This window comes from Bactrocera latifrons, unplaced genomic scaffold, assembly GCF_001853355.1.
Source record: "Bactrocera latifrons isolate USDA-ARS-PBARC rearing strain unplaced genomic scaffold, ASM185335v1 scaffold_46, whole genome shotgun sequence".
NCBI classification, from domain to species: domain Eukaryota; kingdom Metazoa; phylum Arthropoda; class Insecta; order Diptera; family Tephritidae; genus Bactrocera; species Bactrocera latifrons.
The window spans coordinates 1,320,122-1,341,622 of record NW_017537112.1 but is presented as its reverse complement, the minus strand read 5'-3'; the positions used below and the strand labels follow the sequence as shown (position 1 = coordinate 1,341,622).

At 35.0% G+C, this 21,501-nt stretch overlaps 1 protein-coding gene across 1 annotated transcript in view; it reads left to right on the top strand.

Annotated features, from left to right (window-relative positions):
- The window catches only part of LOC108973161 (diacylglycerol kinase 1), a 193,514-nt gene extending 172,013 nt beyond the window's left edge, over positions 1-21,501 (top strand). Inside the window, exons 18-21 of the mRNA XM_018940226.1 lie at positions 15,171-15,326; positions 18,962-19,190; positions 20,833-21,014; positions 21,083-21,501. Coding sequence (XP_018795771.1) covers positions 15,171-15,326; positions 18,962-19,190; positions 20,833-21,014; positions 21,083-21,172 — 657 coding nt within the window. The 3' untranslated portion in view covers positions 21,173-21,501. The remainder of the gene's footprint in view (positions 1-15,170; positions 15,327-18,961; positions 19,191-20,832; positions 21,015-21,082) is intronic.

Here is a 21,501-nt window from a genome sequence, read left to right as displayed (position 1 = left end):
CCGCCGGGGGAAGCAGAGGAAGAGGAAGACCTCCACTCCGTTGGAAGGACCAAGTGGAGAAGGACCTGGCTACGCTTGGAATATCCAATTGGCGCCACATAGCGAAAAGAAGAAACGACTGGGGCGCTGTTGTTAACTCGGCTATAATCGCGTAAGCGGTGTCTACGCCAATTAAGAAGAAGAAGATATTTTTTTTTATCTGAGTTCCCATAAAGGATCATATTCCCACATAAATACCACTACCGAATGTGCACTTAAAATCTTTTCGGCTCCCTGGCATGTAATACTTGCCATCAAAAGACCCCAAATGAAATCTGTAAACGATTAGGTTAGGTTAAGTGGTAGGCTGATATTCATGAAATCACAAATAATCCCACTTGAACTGCTAGAGAGGCTTTTCCCATGAAAGGACGACGTTACGCTTCTCTTTTCGAGATAAAGACGGCATCGAAGGATTAGCTGAGAAAGATAAAAAAATGATTTTTTGAAGTGCTTCGAAGATTGGAAAAACCGTTAGCACAAGTTTATAACATCTCATGGGGATTACTTTGAAGGGAACCAAATAGATATTCATGAATAAATAAATAATTTTGAAAAAACACAAAATTCGCGATAATTTTTGAGCACACTAGAGTATTAAGTCACTTCTCAATTTTTAGGTTAGAATTCCCCAACTCATATTTACAATCAATCACATTATAGATTGGTATGAAAATAGTCTGGAATGATAAGGAATTATTTCTGATAGCTGCTTAACTTGCTCTTTTTCATATGTCAACATTACGATTTTTCAAATACACTCATATACCACTACGCTCAATTTATAATTTGAAACTGTTGCAGCTCAAATATGCGTTTACTGCGAAATTTATATATAATATTTCATTAAATTTCTCATCGACAAAATGCTTTATAATTCGTGTAAATAAATCACTCTCTTATTTCTTAGCAACGCCATTCATTTAAGAGTATTTATGATAACCGCAAATAAATCTTTCAAGCTTAAACACTTTAATCCGCTATTTTTTAGCCCTTCAATGCACTCAACTATGGAAAAATATTACGAATTTCCACTTGATTATACAGTGTGCATTTTCGCGTAAAATTAACTGCCTTATGTCTGCCGGCAACTCGTTGTCAGTGACATTTTTCTCGCACACATTACATTTTATTGTCACCAGAAAACACATGTAGGATAAAAACGCACACCCCATCACACCTATTAACATACCATATATAGATCCATATATTAATAACAATACTTTACATATGTATGTATATACTCCTATGCATTGCTAACTTGTCGCTGTGGATATTACGACCATATAAAGCGTAACGGCTTGTCCTTTTCCCATGATTTATACTCGCTGACACTATGCCATGAAACCTTACAGCAGACAACACAATTGTCGACCGACCAACAGGCCGACCGTATTTATTTCTCAACAATTTACGCCAAAGCCACTAATCCCACCGACTTTTTAGTACTTCTCCATTACTTGCTTTCATTTCATTTTGTTTATTTTTATTTTTGCTCCGAGTTTTTGTTTTTTTTTTTTTTACTTTTTGTACGAGAGTTTCTACGTCGCCAAAACTTTTGCTTTCACTAAGCGGATTTATTTGTTTCTGCTCGTTTCTTCTCGCGTTGTTGTGCTGTTTGTTATCCCTCTCGCTTGAAATAATTCCGTAAGAAAAACCTTTCGGTGGTGTGTATTATTGTTATGAATTTAAGTGAATATTTTTAATAGAAATTGCGAGAGTTTAAACAGTTGAATTGAACATTCGATGGAGGCATGCATAAACTATAAAGTAATTTCTAAAGGCAGTATAATGAATTCTCTCACGGCTTCCGAAGAGTCGTCAACTTTGCGGTTGCTTACTTAATACTACAAGAATTTCTCTAAATATTTTTATAGAACGTGGGATTGTAGTAAAGTATTTTTTATCTGATTTCTCGAGGGAGATGTTCTATTCTATTATTGTGTTGTACTTTTGATTTATCAATTTTAATATAATACTCCGATAGAGTGTAAGAGGAATGAAATCCGATATATGTCAAGATGTCTGCAAAACATCTGTAAAACAAAAGAACCTGCGGACATCAGTACTTCTTATCAATTGAGATTATCGAGCTTTTACAATGATTTTTGGTACTAGCTTATAATATCATAAGCTGGACTACCTTAGTTAAAGGTCTTATCCATCTACCAAAATATACCACACATACCTATGGGAAGGACGAATACCCTCCAATTCGATATCTGAAGACTAAATGTAAACCACCTTAGCTGGTGGATGGTTCAGCTCACAATTAAACTGTATTAAGAAGACAAGTGATTTTTTTAATTTCCCATTTTTTGGCATACAAATTTTTATATTAAAATCATGAATCGCATCTCCGCTTATTGATTAATGGTACTTCCTAAAGTTCTTCGTAGGTCTGCAGCCAAAATTAATTAATTTTTTCCACAAATAAGTATCTTGCAACTTCTTCTAACTAATGATAACATTAAGCTTGTAAGTCTCAGTTGTCAAGGTTGTCATGCGGCACTGTGACTGCTAGCGTTGCCTTGGCGTTACTTTTAATATTGTCGTTATTGTTATTAATGTTGCTCTCATTCGGTCATAATTTATGTAGTCATATCCTCTTTTATTGGACAAAATAAACTTGCTGGATTATGATTATTATTAATATAATAATTATGATTACCAACGCCGCGCCAAAGCACAAACACACAGATAAATATACACACGCGTATCCGAGCGGTCGCACACAACCTCGTGGCGAGTTTTAATAACAAATAGATTTTTTGCACACTCACTTGTATTTACGATTGTGTTGATTTCGTTTTAAGCAGAAGGCATCATTAAATGAGTTCATTAGATTAAACTTCTTGGCATGGCCCACACACCTTCATGCCAACACGCACATACATTAGTTTAATTCCTGTCAGCGCACAATTGCATACTTTTTTGTGTCGCCGCCATGCTACAAGCTACACCTCTGTTACTTTGAATTTTCGCTGAAGCGCCTAAATGGAGGCAAGACGTTCATTAATACGAACTCGGTAACTTAAGAGTGGCGCATGTTACCATGGAAAAAGATTTACCTTCAGCTCTAGCAGCAATAAATTAAAATGAGTGCTAATTGCAATTTAAAGTATTTTTAATTGTTAAGAAGACAATAGGTTGTAAAATTTTTTTTTAATTAAATATTAAATGAAATATAATGTCCTGTCATACTACCTTCTTTTCATGATTAATTCCTAATTCTTAATTTTTAGTTCTTAAATCTTAATTATTAATTCTTAATTCTTAGTTCTTAATTTTTAATTCTTAATTCTTAATTCTCAGTTCTTAATCCTAAGCCCCTAATTCTTAATTTTTAGCACACATAACTAAAACGTTTACCAGAATCGGTTGAATCGATAAGAGATGTGGAGATCATCTGATAGCTCTCTAATGTCGACACGCCGATTTTTTAAAACATCTTCGTGTACTTTTCCTATCTTAACGACATTGATTGACAAATGACAGGAGCAAGTTTTCGATAACCTCAGGACCTTCACTAAATGCGTTATGTCACTGATTGTACCAATTTCAAGAAAACAAATCGAATCAGTTTCGTTTACAACTTAAATGAATCACATCGAGTCAAATATGATCAGATATCCAATCGGGTTTCTGCTTCCATATTTCATAATTTGGTCAGCTGTAGAACAGATAATACCACAAATATTTAGAAGTAAAGTTATCCTAAGGCCTATTTATTATCAAACTGTCATAGCATTCTTATGATACTATGTGCATCTTGGAAATTTTTACTGAACACATTACGAAGTTTTTCATTAATTCAGTGAGGCACTTTCTTTTCGAAGTCTTCATAAAAACTTTAAAAGCAAACACAAATTATGTCCACTGTGCGCCTCATGCCGTCGTAATAAATTTCATAGCATGCTTTTAGGCGCATTTAATATTCATGTCGCGATTACTCTTCCTTGTTGCGCATATTATGAGCGACCAAATTGTATTAGCGGCCTACGCGGACACCTACTCACACGCACAAGCAAACATTGCCATGCATTTGCATATCCATTATAAACACAGTATTGTTGTTGCGCTTGCTATTAGGTTAGTATTTTATTAACGTTGAACGCGCTTGTGCTTTCAATTTTCGGCGACACATTGTTAATATGCTTCAGTTATGCCCCTCATTACGATGAAATCAGATTAATTCGCAAATCGAGAGCACGCAGCATGCAAATTTAACATTTAGTTTATTGTGGAGTGGCGACACGGTTCTTTAAAGGCAGCGTAGTGTCTTTGTAATAGGTTTGAATTGATTCAATCATATAAAGTATCTATATAAATAAGCATTACCTGTTTAGTGGATTTAGCCTTGTCCCTCTGTATATATGCGAAATAGCCCCTCAGTTTTTGACATATCGATCTGAAATGCACGTTATTTTTCTCTTCAAGAAGACGTTAATTTTTTGGAAACGCCGATATCGGATTAAAATAGCTGATAGCTGTTATACAAACTGAACGATCGAAATCAAGTTTTTGTATGAAAAACCTTTTTATTTGACAAGATATCTACAAGAAATTTGGCACGGATTAATCTTCAAGGCAAGGCTATAATATCCGAAAAAAAATGCTCAGATCGGATCACTATGGCATAACTGTCATACAAAGTGACCACTGCAAATCAAGTTGTTGTATGTTTTTTTTTTTTTTTTTTTTGTTTTGTGAAGGCCATTGTAGCTTCGATAACCGAAGTTAACGTAGTTGCTTATTTCCCTTTGAAATTTGAAATTGAAAAAGTTTCTGCTTGCGTTATGCATTAATAAACACGTATAATCACAAATAAACGAAAAAATAGCTTCTATTGGTTTGTTTGTTAGCTAACATAAAAAGTGTTGCCACAAAAATAAAAGCTTTATTTTTTTACTTGCCGAAATTACGTCCATATCCACTTCTTGGCTGTCAACGAAAAGTTTTACACCATATAGTTGTTATGCCTTAAAGAGATATTTTGCTCTAGTTGCCAACAAATTCCATTTAAGCGGAATAAATGGAAGACCATATACTTTTACATACTTATATACTATATAGTGTAATATGTATGTAACTTGGTTGAGTTACCGTAACCCATTTCGAACTGTCAACTATTGCTGACATTCTAGGATTAAGTTTAATTTTAATTCCCCTATAATCCCAAACTTAGATACATACATATACACAAATATAAATATAAGTTTTCTCCCGCCCATTTCCGCTTGCAATAAACTCAAATAAAATAGCTATTAAAGTGAGCTCTATAGCATTGTAGTGAAGCCATTGCCCCACAACGCGCTCTTTCTGTATAAATTCGCATAGCCTTAGTGTGCAAATACACTCCCACAGACTCACATGAAATAGGCAGAAAGTGAAGTAGCAAAGCCATTTGTTTCTGTCAAGCGCGCGCGCCCCCGCTCATTGAGCAGAAGAAAAACGCACGTTCGCATAATGATGTGGCATACTTTTAGGCGCGCTCACACACAAACGCCTTTGTGCATCCAAAATGGCATCGTTGCCATCCGCCAGATTACAATCAACACATTTCGCGGCAAATAGGAATTTATGTGGCCAAATGTGCGCGGCAGTAAATGGCCAGCAAAATCGCTGATTCGCACATGTACGCGAATGCGTGTGTGTGTTAGCGAGTGTGTGCGTTTGCATCAAAGCGACAGCTACTACAAAATGAGCAATCTCATTTGGCTTCGTATGTGCATAGAAATGCACCTAAATGCTTCTATGCTTCTGCATATGTGTTTGTGTGTGTGTTCAGTGTTTGCCAGCAGTTAACAGTTGAAATTGGCGCTACATATAAGCACAGCTGTATATATTTTCTATCTATTATACTCGTATATATATATATATAGTCACCAAAATGCCTGTTCTGGCGTTTAAGCACAACACTTTTATGGCTCACCATCAAAGTCACATAAAATAAACAAAAACGTAAAAGTATGCAAGTGGATAAGCCAAAATGTTGTTTTTGCCCGCGGCAATGCTTGGAGGAAAATTTAATCAAAAGATTTTTGTTAATACTTAAGTATTCGGTTGTTTATATGTAAATGGGATTTTAATTACAGTAGGCGCATAAAATAGAACTCAACGTAGCCATTATCGCTACATATGTATGGTCTACATATTATTGCTTGTAGTATAAAAAGAGATAAAATAGGACTTGCTCTTTCTTTAAAATGTATATAACATTTTTCCGAAACGTATAGCTTTACGTTATATTAGGTTGTCAAAAAAGTCTTTGCAGTATTTTTACGGTATTTTTATGGAATTTTCAATTGTTCATAAAAATTTTTTTGATGACTCATGCCCAGATCCTGACCGATACTACAGCTGCTACTATGCCGGTCTCTTTCGAATAATTCAGCGATTTTATCGCAATTTTCGACGACAGGCCTTCCGGAGTGTAGCGCATCTTCGACCCGAGGTGAACGAAAACGTTGAAACCATCGTTGTGCGGTGGAAATGGAAACTGTATCGGGTCCATAAACTGCACAAATTTTATTGGCTTCTTGAGATGCATTTTTGCCTTTATCGTAGTAGTATTGTAAAATATGCCGCATTTTCTCTTTATTTTGCTCCATGTTTGCGACACTATAACTCACGACCGACTTAAAATAAACGACAATTAATCGAACACGTATTAGCGCGTGAAATGAGCTTTCCAAAAAGGTATAGCATGACCCGATGCGACAAATAAAACTAGAACTACGCGCTCTCAGCGCCTACTAGCGCAAATACCGCAAGACTTTTTTGGCAACCTAATATATTGAGTCAGTCACAAAGTTATTTCGATTGATGACAATCGCAGATCTTATTGAGTCTTTTCGCATCCAACTTCACACTCAACATCTGGTATAATATAGTTTGCTTATGAAAAATTCCTTAAACCAGAAAAGCTTTTTTATGCTAATGCGACAAAAATCAAAAGCCATTACATTAATTGCATATGCAGACGATTTTTGTGTGGGAGCAGTGGCTTAACACCTAGATGACCTCCGGAGCAACTGAAATGAACTAGTTGCTCATAAATACTAAAAAAATTTAGGAAAGTGTTTCCAAAAAGGAGTGCGGACCCACAGACTGATTCCCGATATCCATTCGTGGATAGACAGACGACATGGAACTTGAATTTCTGCCTTAGCCGAATACTAAATGGACATGGGTGCTTTAGAAGCTGCCTATAAAAATTCTAACATGGCATTAGTCCGAACTGTTCAACGTTTTCAGACTGCTTTCAAGACACTGAGCATTTATTGTCCTCGCGTTTTAAGTACAAGGGAAAGAAGGGGATAGTTTTGCGTTGAAACTAAATGGGCCAGTCTACTGAGAACTGGAAAGCTATCAACGGTACCATAAAGGAGACTTAAGTCTCTTACCACTCCGGCGAAGTAATACTTAATCAGCTAATTCCGCACTCCGGCTGCAGATGCTTCCTCCTACTCTACATAAAAAAGCTCAAGAAGGCGAAAATTGTATGATTTGTACCTAGATGTATTGAGGAAACGCCAATTCCAAAATTGGTGTGCAATATATCGTTCCGACATTGTCAATCTTGAAGAAGAATCACGTTCTGAAAGAACGCTTGAAGAAAATTTTAATAAAGTTAAGATGTGAAATAAGCCATTGGTCGATACAAATTACCGAATAACAATTCGAGACACAGTTTAAAAATTAAATTTGTCTAACGCAACCGTACTCAAGCGCATGGAATGTCTAGTATTAATTTCAAAGCTTGGCGCACGGTTTCCCATAAGTGATTCATATTTGATTCATATTTTATTGTTACTTGCGACGGAAAGTGGGTTATTTACAAGAATGTAAAGCGCAGGAGATCATGTTCTCAAAACGATGAACTATCGCAAATAATTTCGGAGGTTGGTAGGCATAACAACGTTTATGATTTCTCTCTCAAACACTTAAAGAAAGTAGTGACAACAAAGAAAACAAAACTTATCCAAAAGATGGCAAAGTTCTTGTAATCGAAATAGTATGTTAAAATTTCACTAAAAAACGACATTATTTAGTGAACGACCTAATAAGGGGGAAAACTTACATTCTTATAAAACTTCCAAAAACATAGAAAAAGTGACGAAAAAAAGTTATTTCGCCAATGATCGAAGATGAGGAACAGAAAGCATTACCTGGTGAACTTTGCTGCGAATCACAAGAAAAGCTCGAGGTGAGAGTAGAGGTTCAAAAGGGCTTGCCAAAAAATTTCTGTAATTTACGGCTAGGCACGAGGCAATAATCTTTCATCACATCAACGCTCGACCTCATGTTGCAGGACCGCTTAAAAGCTATTTGAAAAACAGAGGCTAGGAAGTTGTGCCTCACCCGTTTTATAAACAAGACCTTGCTCTTAAACAACCGCTGAACTTTTGAAAAAACAAACTAGCAAGAAAATAGCTTTAGACGCAATAAATAATACACCAAAAATTTTTCACACGATGAATCGAAAATAATTGAACATAACTTATAAATTTTTAAAAGAAAAAAATAATTCAAAATTATTTCTTAAATCTTAAATAAATCTAATAGTACGAGAGCAACAACGAGCGTACAGTTTTGAAACAATTTTGACCGATAACTGTATCATTTTTCAGTTTTTTTTACTTTATGATTAATATTCCAAACAAATGCGTCACTCATTTTGTATTCCCCTTTTGTTTTTGATACAAATAGTTGTCATATTAATAAAAGTTCAATAATGCGTCATAGCTTAAAGTTTTGCAAGCACACTTACATCATTGCACTACAGCAACTCATCTGTAAATCCCTTACGGCAAACCACTCACAAGAGCACAGAAAATGCGCAATCGAATCCCATTACAAAACCGCTATTTGCTTTTATCCGATTTTTGTTTCAGTACCTACTATACACATACATATTTTCAAAACATACACAGATATATATGTACATATGTATATATACATACATAGATATGTATATATAGTTTTTATATAAAATTGCACTACCAGATTATGACAACATCTGCTTTGCGTCAAAATGCTGCTGTCACACATCCACTAGTGGTAAACTGTAGTGTGTGCACACACGTTGAGAGGAAAACAATTTTATGGCGGTCGAAAGGCAATCAATGGCTGGTGATCTAGTTTCACTATCGCAACAACAATATGAATACGATAAATTTATATACGCGCACATGTATATGTGTTTGTTGTTGTATTACAAACTGACCGATTGATTGGCGGTGAAAAGTTTACCACAATCGGCACAATCGACGGAAAAATGCATACCGCCAATCCGCCATTTGAGGCCACAAAATCGATGGCTTCATTAGTACTTTATAAAATGGCAGACGTGATTTATTAACGAGTGCGTACGTACGCAATTTATATGAGAAAGTATAAGTAAGCTACTTATGTTTGCTTGCCTTATTGATGCGTCTCGGTTAAACCGTTATTCAGTGATTTCTCAATTCAACCGCATGCATAATAAAAAGGTATTTTGTCAATACACGCACACATACAGACATACCCATATACAGACATGTAAATTTACGCGCCAAGCTGAAACCTTCCATTCTTCGCCAAGAGAATGCTCGCTTGCACACTTTTACACTTTGTCGCTTTTACCGATTTTCGCACTCACCATTCATTCTATCACTGCTTTAATTCTTTGCATATCTCGTAAATCTTCTGAGCATATATTAAATTTTATATTTACAACATTTTATTTATTTGCCTTCGTTGCTTCCTTCCTTTTGTCCATCAAGCATGTTACACCTATTCGTTAAGAGTCAACTTATGTTCTTTAGTCCTCAGACTGTCATATTTCATACGGCAGTCCTTTTTGCGATAGTCCTTCTTTGTGCACATAAAATATGTAGTTACCTTACTGCAGTCTGAATCTTATCCTCGTGCACATGGGTGAATGCGTATATACCCAGTAAGAAATTGTGGATGAAGAAAGTGCAGCGGGTGTGAAAATATATAGCGCTAAACATCAAATATCAGTATAGATATAGGAAAACTCATTTTATGGATAATGAATTCAACAATAAACAAATATTATTTATCAGAATGCGAAGCTAGTTTACGATCTCCGAAGAAATACTCCCAAAATACATATATGTATTTTACCAAAAAAGCCTCAAGTAAAAAACTTTTTAACAACTAAGAAGGAAAATTTTGATGATTGAAAATAATCACAAAAGATTCGAAAGTTCGACGAAATATTTTACTCAATTCAATTTTCATTAGCATTAGATGAGTTCGCATTTCCCAAACTCTCATGCTATTCAAGTAAATCCCAAATGTCTCCTTCGTGAGATGGCATTATAGCATTGCTAACTTAACTTTACTTGCCCATTGCCCAATTTTCCTTATGAGCAATTTGGCTGTTCCTAGTCAAAAAGGATACTTTTAACTTCTGTATCTTAGCAAACATTAGAATAAGATTTCAAAGTCGACAAAATGAAATTTCTATGACTAAACCTTGTTATGAAAGGGGAATAGCAGTTAGCATAATTAACGAACGATGATGCGGAGTTTTGGTGTAAAACTAATTAGGACTATTCAAACATGACGAGTTGAAATGGAAGCAACTAAAGACATGCTTGTACTACTTAGCCTTTAGCAAAAAATACCTATCAGATAAAATGTTTATAAATTACACCTAAAAACAGTTACCCTTTTCCCATTTTCTCAAGATATCAACGCGAAGTCAAAGTGTTGCCATCTACAGATAGCTTTTATAGACAAAACCTAGCACATCCTACCACAGCCATATCATCCCAAAAATAGCATAACATTACTTAAGCTGTCAATACACAAATTTCTTCTTCTTCTTAATTGGCGTAGACACCGCTAATGCGATTATAGCCGAGTTAACAACAGCGCGCCAGTCGTTTCTTCTTTTCGTCCATTCGGACAACATGACCTAGCCAGCGTAGCCGCTGTCTCTTAATTCGCTGAACTATGTCAATGTCGCCATATATCTCGTACAGCTCATCGTTCCATCGAATGCGATACTCACCGTGGCCTACGCCAAGGACCATAAATCTATCGCAGAACTTTTMTCTCGAAAACTCGCAATGTCGACTCATCAGTTGTTGTCATCGTCCAAGCCTCTGCACCATATAGCAGGACGGGTATTATGAGTGACTTTTAGAGTTTGGTTTTTGTTTGTCGAGAGAGAACTTTGCTTCTCAATTGCCTACTCAGTCCGAAGTAGCACCTGTTGGCAAGAGTTATCCTGCGTTGTATTTCCAGGCTGACATTATTGCTGGTGTTTAAGCTGGTTCCAAGATAGACGAAATTATCCACGACTTCAAAGTTATGACTGTCAACAGTGACGTGAGAGCCTAGTCGCGAGTGTGACGACTGTTTGTTTGATGACAGGAGATATTTCACAAATTTACGTACCTCGAAAATTATCTTCTCAGATATATGGCTTAATGGCTGTATCAATAAAGTAATGCTAAATCTTCGTGTAGTTCAGGAAACGCAACTGATTCCCCAAAAATTTACCATTGGGCGCGGATTGTGATACGGCGACATCAACGGGGCTTATTTCTTTTGAAATGAGGCAAGAAATGCCCTCACCGTCAAGAGCGAACATTATAACATAGTGTTGACCGACCTTCTTTTCGAGAATTTAATGTAATCAATGCGAATGATCTTTATTTCCAAGAAGACGGTGCGTCACCTCATCACCAATGAAATTTATTTATAACACATACTCAAAAGGTCGATTTTCTTTATGGCAGAAATTAATGTAAAGAAAGTATTAGTGAAAGTTTACATATTTTTTTGGCAATATTTAAACTAAAGAAAATGCTGTAATCGTTGATCCTTTAGTTTTAAAACTTCCCAAAAGAAAGAATAGAAATAATATGCTCATAATTAGAACCGTATCTAATAATTGTAACAAACAAAACATCACCCAGAAATTGATATTAAATTCCTCGGGTAAACTATGTTTCAAACAATGTATTTTGCTGAGTTGGTAGAACTGTCCTTAATTACTATGCCAAATATGAGCGCGACCTATGAACCAGTTTGTTAACAGCAACTGCTTAAGTCGATACATATTAGTAGTTGGTTGCAATTTTACAACGGAATCATTGCGAATGTTGGAAAAGGCTTACGGTCGAGAGATTGTTGAAGACATGCATAGCTCTGGACGACCTTCGACCTCCCCAAGTGATGAAAATATTAAAAAAAAAAGTGAAGGATGGGATATTTGAAAATCGTCAGGCAAGTGTTAGAGAGATGGCAAGAGAGATCGACAGCTATCGCGAGACGGTGTGAAAGATTTTGGTAGATTATTTGGGTATTGCTAGACTTGTCTCGCAAAGCTGATCTTTTTCGAAAAGAGTACCGTAAACAGGTCTCTTTGGACTTGATTGATTGTGCGAATTCCAATAACTCATTCATTGATGACTGCCGATGAGATATGGGTTTATGGATTTCACATGCAAAGAAGTTAGCAATCATCAGAATGGAGGGAGAAAACGAGCCGAAATAAATAAAAGCCCGCTTATAAATCGACGTGAGGATCAGCTCATTATTTTTTTCGATAGTCGTGAATTGGTCAATGAAGAGTTATATTTGGCCATATTGAGGCGTTTGCGCGAAAACATCCATCGAAAACGGCCGGATTTGTGGAAAAACACATCATCGATTTTATAGGACGATAATGCGCCATCGCATCGAGTCATGATTGTGACCAAATTTAACGACAAAAACGCAATGAATACCATTGGTCAACTACCGTATTCGCCAGATTTGGCTTCGTGTGATTTTTTCCTGTTCCTTAAATTGAAACAGCCCCTCCGTGGAACCCGTTTTCAGACGATCGAAGAGATAAACCAAAATTCGCTTAATGAACTGAAAGCCATCCCAAAAAGTGTTGATGAAAAGTGTTCATTGGACCAAAATATGCTCTAAAGAGACCTTTTTGCAGCAGTGGAGCACTTTTTTTTAAAGCCGTCAGAGATCGCTTATAATATGATAAATGATGAGAGTTTTAGACACAAACATCTCATTATAACATATATTGTTATACAAATATTTAAAAATTAAGTAATTAAGTTTTACAATGAACAAGTGCAACATAACTCCACCCAATTTTTGGCAACACAAATTTGGCTTAACTCACTACTTCCAGTTGGGCACGCAAACGCATTACAATTTGCTGTGAATTCTTGCTAATCGGTAAAAGTTGAAAAGTTAACGGCACACTTAGCTCGTTGCGTGAATTCGCCCAGGGGTACGATGCATTCATTTTATTATCATTTATGTAGCTGCACGCATACAAACACATGCATCCGTAGACTCCTTAGGCACTTACAACTGAACTGTGAGATTCTGGCATTGTTTTATGCTGCTACTCAGCAATTTTTACGCCACTTGTGTACGAAACTTGTGCGCATTGCAAAGTGGAAATTATTGCTTTGTTTGCAAACTTATCCATTTTTGTGCCTGCATCTTGTGATGTGCTTGTGCTTTATGATTTCCAAACTGTGATTACAACAAAGTTTGTGAAAACATTTAATTTTTCCCATTTCGGGTTTTCATATGTCCAAATGGCTAAATAGCAGAGATAAGAGGAGATAAAGAGACTCGTAGTTTATAAAATGCTTATGCAAATTTTTGCAGAAACTCGGTGTCAGTTGTAAACCGCAAAATTACACTTTTACAAGTGATAAGTTTTAACGAGAATCTCTGTTTGTGATTCAAAAATGAAATGTTATGCCATGTTACGTTATGTTTTGTCTTAAATTTGAGGTGGCAAAACTCACTCAGTGGAGTGGAAGAGTTACAAAAAGGAACAGAATTTAAGGTAAAGGAGCACACCACGTCTGACAGCTTGAATAAAAGCAATTTGTAGGAATTGAAAATGAAAATAACTACAAGGACTGCTTTAAAATTTTAAGTGTATAATTATACATATTTGAAAAACACACAGTTTCGAAGAAAAGATTAAATACTTTTCGATTTACACACGTTCTCCGACGACGCTAAGCAAAAGGTTCCGGACTACTGAAAACAAAAAAAAGAAGATTTTGTTGAAAAAACAATCAAAAACTGACAAAATGGCAGACTTTTTAATAAAAGTTGCATTTTACCCAAATTTTTGTCTGTCCGACGTTTTTGAGCTGATTTTGTTCAGCGATGAGGCCAATTTCTAGGTCAATGGGTATATAAACAAGCTAAATTGCGGCATTAGGGCCGAAGAGCGACATGAAGAGATTCAAGAGCTGCCATTTTTAAAAATGTAAATAAGGTTATTAAAATTATTCAACAATTTCTAAGCGAAAGTCATATTTATTTTTTTCCTGTCGAAATAAAGCTTTTTGTAAAAAAACTTCGAAAACAGCTACGCAATCAGCAGAAATTACGAGATCTAATTCTGAAAAATTAGAAATTCCATGTACACCTCTTCACCCATCTACACCCACTTCAGAAGTTCTTAAATGGACTTAATAGGCATTTGAAACAGTTTTAAATTTTACGAGTTTTTAAATATCTTCCGTCTAAACTATGAGATTTTCAGAGTTTTTTTTTTTTAATTTTTTTTTTTTTTTTTTTTTTTTTTTTTTTTGAAATAAAGAATTTTACATAATTACATACTCAGACATAGGAGTCGAATAAAATTATAAACAAGGAAAACACGTTAACTTGATTTTGACTTATCAGTTTGTATGGCAGCTATATTCTATAGTTATCCAATATTAGTGGTTCCGACAAAAGAGCAGCTTCATAGAAAGAAAAGGGCGTGTGCCGAATATCAGATCCATATCTCAAAAACTGACTTGCTCATCACGCTGACTATATATGTACATATGTATATAATTAACTTCACAGAAAAATAGAATAACCCTGGTATAACAACAGTGCAATTACTGCTATTTTCTGTAATTATGAAGTGTGTTAAATTAATTAATTGAATTTGAAATTATTAAGTTATTATATTAACATGAAAATTGCTTTAAAACCTACTTAATAACTCTTAAGTCTCCAAAGAAGCAGCGTCATGCTGAAGAAAAATGTCAATGATATTTTTTAAGCGGTTGCATTAAGTGGATATCATATTTAATTTATACATTTTTTTATTAATTCATTTGCAGGATGCCGCAATCTGCGTTAAATTCCACTTGGAGCGCGAGAAGAATCCGCACAAATTCAACAGTCGCATGAAAAACAAGTTGTGGTACTTTGAATATGCTACTTCAGAAACATTTGCGGCGTCATGCAAGAATCTGCACGAGAATATCGAAATTGTGGTAAGTGGCATGGAAGACAGGTGAAAATCCGCACTGCGAAAGTACTGTATGTGTGTGTGTAGATTAAATAAAATTATGAATTAACTGACTGTAAAAGCCGCACGAAAAGGTAACACGAGCAAAAAGTACCGTTATACCTGAATTTTTGTGCATAAGAAGTTAGTATATGTACATATATTTATGTTTGCTCCATATATGCGTCAGCTAAGTAAGTGTTAAGCACCTGCCAAGTGAGTGTGAAGTGCTACCAGCTTTCAGGCGAAACTTTTCCAGTATCGCCCAGAAAATTTTGAAAAATGTCAGAACGAGAGTAAAGCAAAACAAGAACGGTACTGACATATTTCACAAGAATCCACAAACTGGATACGTGTAAAAAACGGGGTAAGCCGTAAAGAGTTGACTTGGGTGGCACTCATTCACAGAGACACACAACTACTAACAACATATGTATACAGGTATGTCTTTTTTAAAAATCCACCTCTTGGTCTTGCAGATGCACTAAAGATCCCCTTTTGGGTTTCATTCTTATACAATCTGCTTTCATCAAGCTATCAATCCGGCCGCAATGTCATTTCATGTTGTCGCATATTTTACCCGCTGAGTGAGTGCTTCGTGCAAACGCCGGTAATACGCGAAAAATCCATCATTAACGTTCGGCACTTTAATCGCTGTTGCTAGCGCTGTCATAGTGGCAAATCGTTGCGGAAAATGTGCCGGAAATTCGACATTTTTGCTTGTCATCTCTACTTGCCATTCGTTTTAGATTTTCGCATGAAGCTCAGTGGTGATATGTGTGTTCTTTTCGCTTATGTGTGCTCATATAGCTGAGCGCTGATGTTGATTGAACACGCTGAAAACTTGCTCAACCGTAAATTATGTGTCCTTGCAGTTTGGTAATTTGCAGTCTGTAGTGACACGAGCTTATCACTGAGCGTCATTGCTTACGGCTCATTACTGCCAACGCTTCAGAGTAAAATTGGCGTTTCGAGTGAATGGGGGTTTTCCTTAAACTAACGTCGTGGAAAAATTGAATAAAATATATATTGACAAGATCGCTTGCGAAACTGTAAATGTAAATAAATAAAATGTGTATGTTACAGGACAGGACTGGAAAATGGTGTTGGTTAACTTTTCAATAAGACGAATTTCTACATTTCACATTAAATATTAAATAAAGTTTAAATCGAGTATCATATTGCTGATTGATTCCCATTACTTTTGGTCAGTTTTACTTCTTAAACTTACTTTGTTGAATTCAGCAAAAATAAAATTAGAAGCCGCATTGAGTTTAAGGTGTATGGCCACTATGGCATTTTCAAAAAATCCCAATATCAAATTTAAAAATATAGTGATTTCGAGCGATCAAATATTAAAACCACTTTTTATGCCCTGAATAGAATAAATTAAGTTTGCCACGGAGTTTGTAATACTCTAAAAGAAACATTGGAGATCCTATAAAATATACATATATGTATATAGTACATACATAAGTGATGAGTGCGACGAGTTGAGCCTCTATGCCAGTCTGCCTGTACATAGGCATCTAGTCCCTCAATTTTTGAGCTATAAATCTGTAATTTTACACAAACAGGTATTATTATCTCTTCAAGGAGTTGCTCATTGGTCGGAACTGTCGATATTGGATCAGTATAGAATCTAGCTGCCATACAAACTGATCAGTCAAAATTATTATATATAGATTATTCTTTAAAATAACCCAACAATCTTCGAAGAAATTGTTCAGATCCTTGTAAGAAGAACTTTTTTATTTGGTAAGTTACTGTCACAAAATTTGACAGAGATTAGTCTAGAGAACAACACAACAATTTTCGAAGAAAAATTCACCTTAAGGTAATAATGGTGATCTCTTAGTTAGATCGCGTCCAATTTCTAACCAAGACAGACTCTGTACTGAACTACAATTTGCCCATGAGAAAGGAAACTTGAACTTGATCACAAACAATTAGCCGTCAAACATTTTCTTACTACATCCCGTTACTTAAAACAAATGCCAAAGGAATAAAGAATATAAAATTTACCTATTCTTGTACCGAGTAAAGTTTCATAAACTTTGGCCCCCCTTACCAAACGCTAGCTTTTACTTGGTTAAAGATCATCTTAATACATGTTTGTATATATGCCGTTGAACTGGTGCTAAAATCCAGACACACTTAAGCTAATACCAAGCAAAAAATATAGACACATATGGATATATAAATATATTTATATTATAGTATTTATAGTTTTCTATGGCTACCAGAGCTGAGGTAAAGTGCCGACCGAAGTTGTAGTACATGCAGAGCATTAAAATGATATCAAATAAAAACGGTATAATTTAACGCTCAATTGCAAAATACTTCTCCACGTATGTCAGCTCAATCTCTACTACTTGCCATACGTTGATCCACTGGCCACAGCTGTCGGTGAACATTTTACGGGCAATAAAATTAACAACCAAAACATACATCAAATTCAAGCGCTTAGTTGCAGCACTTTTGTACTCAAACATCTTAATATACAAACATATATAGACTAATCAAAGCCAGCGCAGAAACTTCTTTACTATATATGTAGGTATACATATAAACACAGAAGCACACCTGACAATCAAACGGAAGGAAGCAATAAGAATTTACATAAAAAATGCGTATGCCACAAAATTACAATGAAAACATTTATAAACACAAACACGAATGTATACATATATATTATATAAGAGGTTGGAGGCAGAGAGCCATTCACCCATTAAATAACTGTGCTTAATGTGCATTTGTATTCTAATATAACCATTTAGCAGCTAATGGCCACATATGCATGGCTTGAATGTACTTTTATGTGGGATCCAAGTAACAAAAGACAAATGTATATATGTGCAAAGTGCAAAGAGGCATAATTTGCGTAATGATGTGTTAGTAGCAATTTACTTTCTTTTACACAAACCTGTCTTAAGGGGTTTTAATATAAATGTGTATCATCTAAGTAAATATACACATATGGATACTTATATACATATATATTATATATAAACGCGTGTAGAACGGCAGCACGCCGCAAACAAACAACCTCAGTAATTTCGTTGACCAATGAAGCCTAAGCAAATATACCCAATCTGAACGGAAGGAAGTTTTAACGAAAGAAAAATAAAATATTAAACGAAGAGCAAAAAATAAAAAAACCAACCAACAGAGTGGCTATTTTTTACAAAAATTATGACTCCATTATATTGGTTGGTTTCAGCCATTTGTGGCGCTTTTAAAGAATACGCTCGTTTTAGCATAAATATGTATGTTACAAATTGTGGTAGCCGTTTAAAAATACTACCAGCAAGCAGCGACCAACGAACAAAGGCAGAACGTAAACGGAAGGTAATCTTAAATAGCGTTGAGGGAAAATATACATATTTATACATAAAAAGGATCAAAACAAACAAACAGAACAAAAAATGCAAATGAAAACGAAAAAGGATTACAACAAAACACACACATTTTCAGCTGTTTACTATGAATTCTAGTGGAAAATAACCTTTTTCGTAGTGGCCAACAGCGGACTATTAAGCATTTTTCTTTGCTTTCTCTTTAAATAGCTACAACTTAAATTTATATGCAAGTATTTTTTTTTCTTCATTTCTTTATTAGTGCGACGGTGTTTCACTAAATTTAGCCAATGGCCCACATCTACAAGGCGTCGCCCTGCTAAACATTCCTTACACACATGGCGGCTCGAATTTGTGGGGTGAACATCTGTCACAGAAACGTATACGCAAAAGCGCTGGTCCATTTCGTAAAGGGAAAAAACTTAAATCTTCGGATAAAGAACTATCGGCGACAAGTTTTACATCTGTGGACTTATCAGTTGCAACGCAAGGTGAGCGGAATTTAGAAAGAATAAATACGAGAATAAGAAAGTTCCATATGACATTATTTAATTATATGGTTAATAATAAACCAAAAGCGAATAGGGTATGATCGTCTAAAAAAGGTGACATTTTTCTAATTTTTTTAAATAAACCTACTGCATGAAATGTATAAAAATTTTAGGTTATATATAATTTTATACCACAAATAGGAGTATATTGAATAAACACAAAATATTTTAAACAAAAAATAAATTTGATTTTATGGTCCTAAACTGTTAAAAAATATTATAAATCTGTAAAATATCGCCTATATGAAAAAAAGACTACTGACATATATAAAAATAATAAAATTAATTTTTTTACGAATTTGCATCAATTTTTTTCATATGAACAATGCAGAAAATTTTATGAAAATTTCAATCATCTCAATAGACAGACAGCTAGTTTCCTGACCTTTGCGATTATGTATAATTTTAATTAATAATAAACCCTATAACATAAACAATAAATATAAAAAATATACATATGTACATACATATGTATGTACATATAATCCTTAGACTCACCCTGTGAACTGTTACTTTAAATTAACTGCATATATTAACACTAACGGCACTTCTTCCTGCTTCCATAAAATTGTTGCACATAGCGCTTCGCTTTCCAGGCTATTGCAAAAAACGTAAATAAAATGATCGCACTATAGGAACTTCAACACACGTTTCCTTTTATTTTATTCACGCATTTAACTTATTCACTTATTTTACTTTACTTCGCGAAATTTACGAACACTTCCTCTTTTCTCATTGCGCACAGCCTTTTCTTTCCCTTTCGAGTTGCTTTTAAAAGATGCGCAATAAACTTTGCATACATGCATATTTTCTTTTCACACACAAGAACACTATATTCTTTTTAAATAATAGCATTCACTATTACCTTACAATATAATAAATAACACAAATAAAACTTTTATTGATACTTAACTGCAAAAATTAACACGAAATTAAACTTTTCACTCATTTACGTACGCGAAAAACACACTTTACCGAATATCAAAACCGAACTGACGAAACTTCACTATCGTTATTGTGCCGAGTGCGGCTACTTCCAATACGCGGCGCCATCTTACGAGATATTCGTTTGCGCAGAGGACTTAGCAACGAATGCATTTCAATATATGTACATAACAGCAAACATTTAATTTTTTCAAAAGCACTTCGAACAAGTGAGATATTCACTTTAACTCGGCGTTCACTTGGTAAATGCACTAATTAACAGGTCTTTTTAACAAAATTCACAGCAATTTACACGAAATTGACTAATTCACTCGATTACACAGACGAAAGTCACGCCACACCGGACAACGATTTAAAATAAACTAGTCAAACGGAACTTTGCAAAGTGCAATAAAGAATAACAGAGTGACCCAATATTTTATCAATTCGAAATTATTAAATAACTTTAAAGCCAACCGTTTATTTATATATTTAGAATTATGCTAGAATATGCATAGTTGATACTTATCGTACAATTATGTAAATTCACGTATGCTTATTATAGATCCATACATCATTTTTTAATATTTAGTAATCAAATTTAAGTAAAATTTTTTTTAATATTTCTTTATTTTTTGTTCATTATATCGCCCTGTAGATTTTGGCGATCGTCTGATTGAAGTTATTGGTTTGGAAAATTGTCTACACATGGGTCAGGTGCGCACCGGTTTACGCGCCTCCGGTCGACGTTTGGCGCAGTGTAGTGAGGTCATTATTAAAACGAAGAAAACATTTCCAATGCAAATCGATGGTGAACCATGGATGCAGGTACCTTGCACGGTATGTACAATAAGCAATAAAAGTTAAGCAGTTCAACATTTTTACACAATTCCCTCTATACCGTTTAGATAAAAGTCACTCATAAGAATCAAGTTCCTATGCTAATGGCACCACGTTCCGAAAAGGGTAGAGGCTTTTTCAATTTACTATGCAGCTGATTTCGGCGAAGCGTTTCCGCTAGTAGTTCCATAGGGCAGCCACTAATGGAACGACACCAACAACAACACAAAGAAACCACCGTCCAACACATAGAATAGCTTTAATTTTAATGCATTACAAAGAAGTATGCGGAAAAAGGAAAAGGAAATGAAGTAAACGAACAAAAGAAAAATAGTGATGTCAGTATGTGTGAAACAAAGAAATACAAATGTTAAAGATGTTAAATACAACCTATTACATATACATATAATGTATAAAAATAGCAACAAGTTTTAAAAGCGAAGAACTACAAATTTTAACGCATTCATATAGTGAGCTTTAATTTATT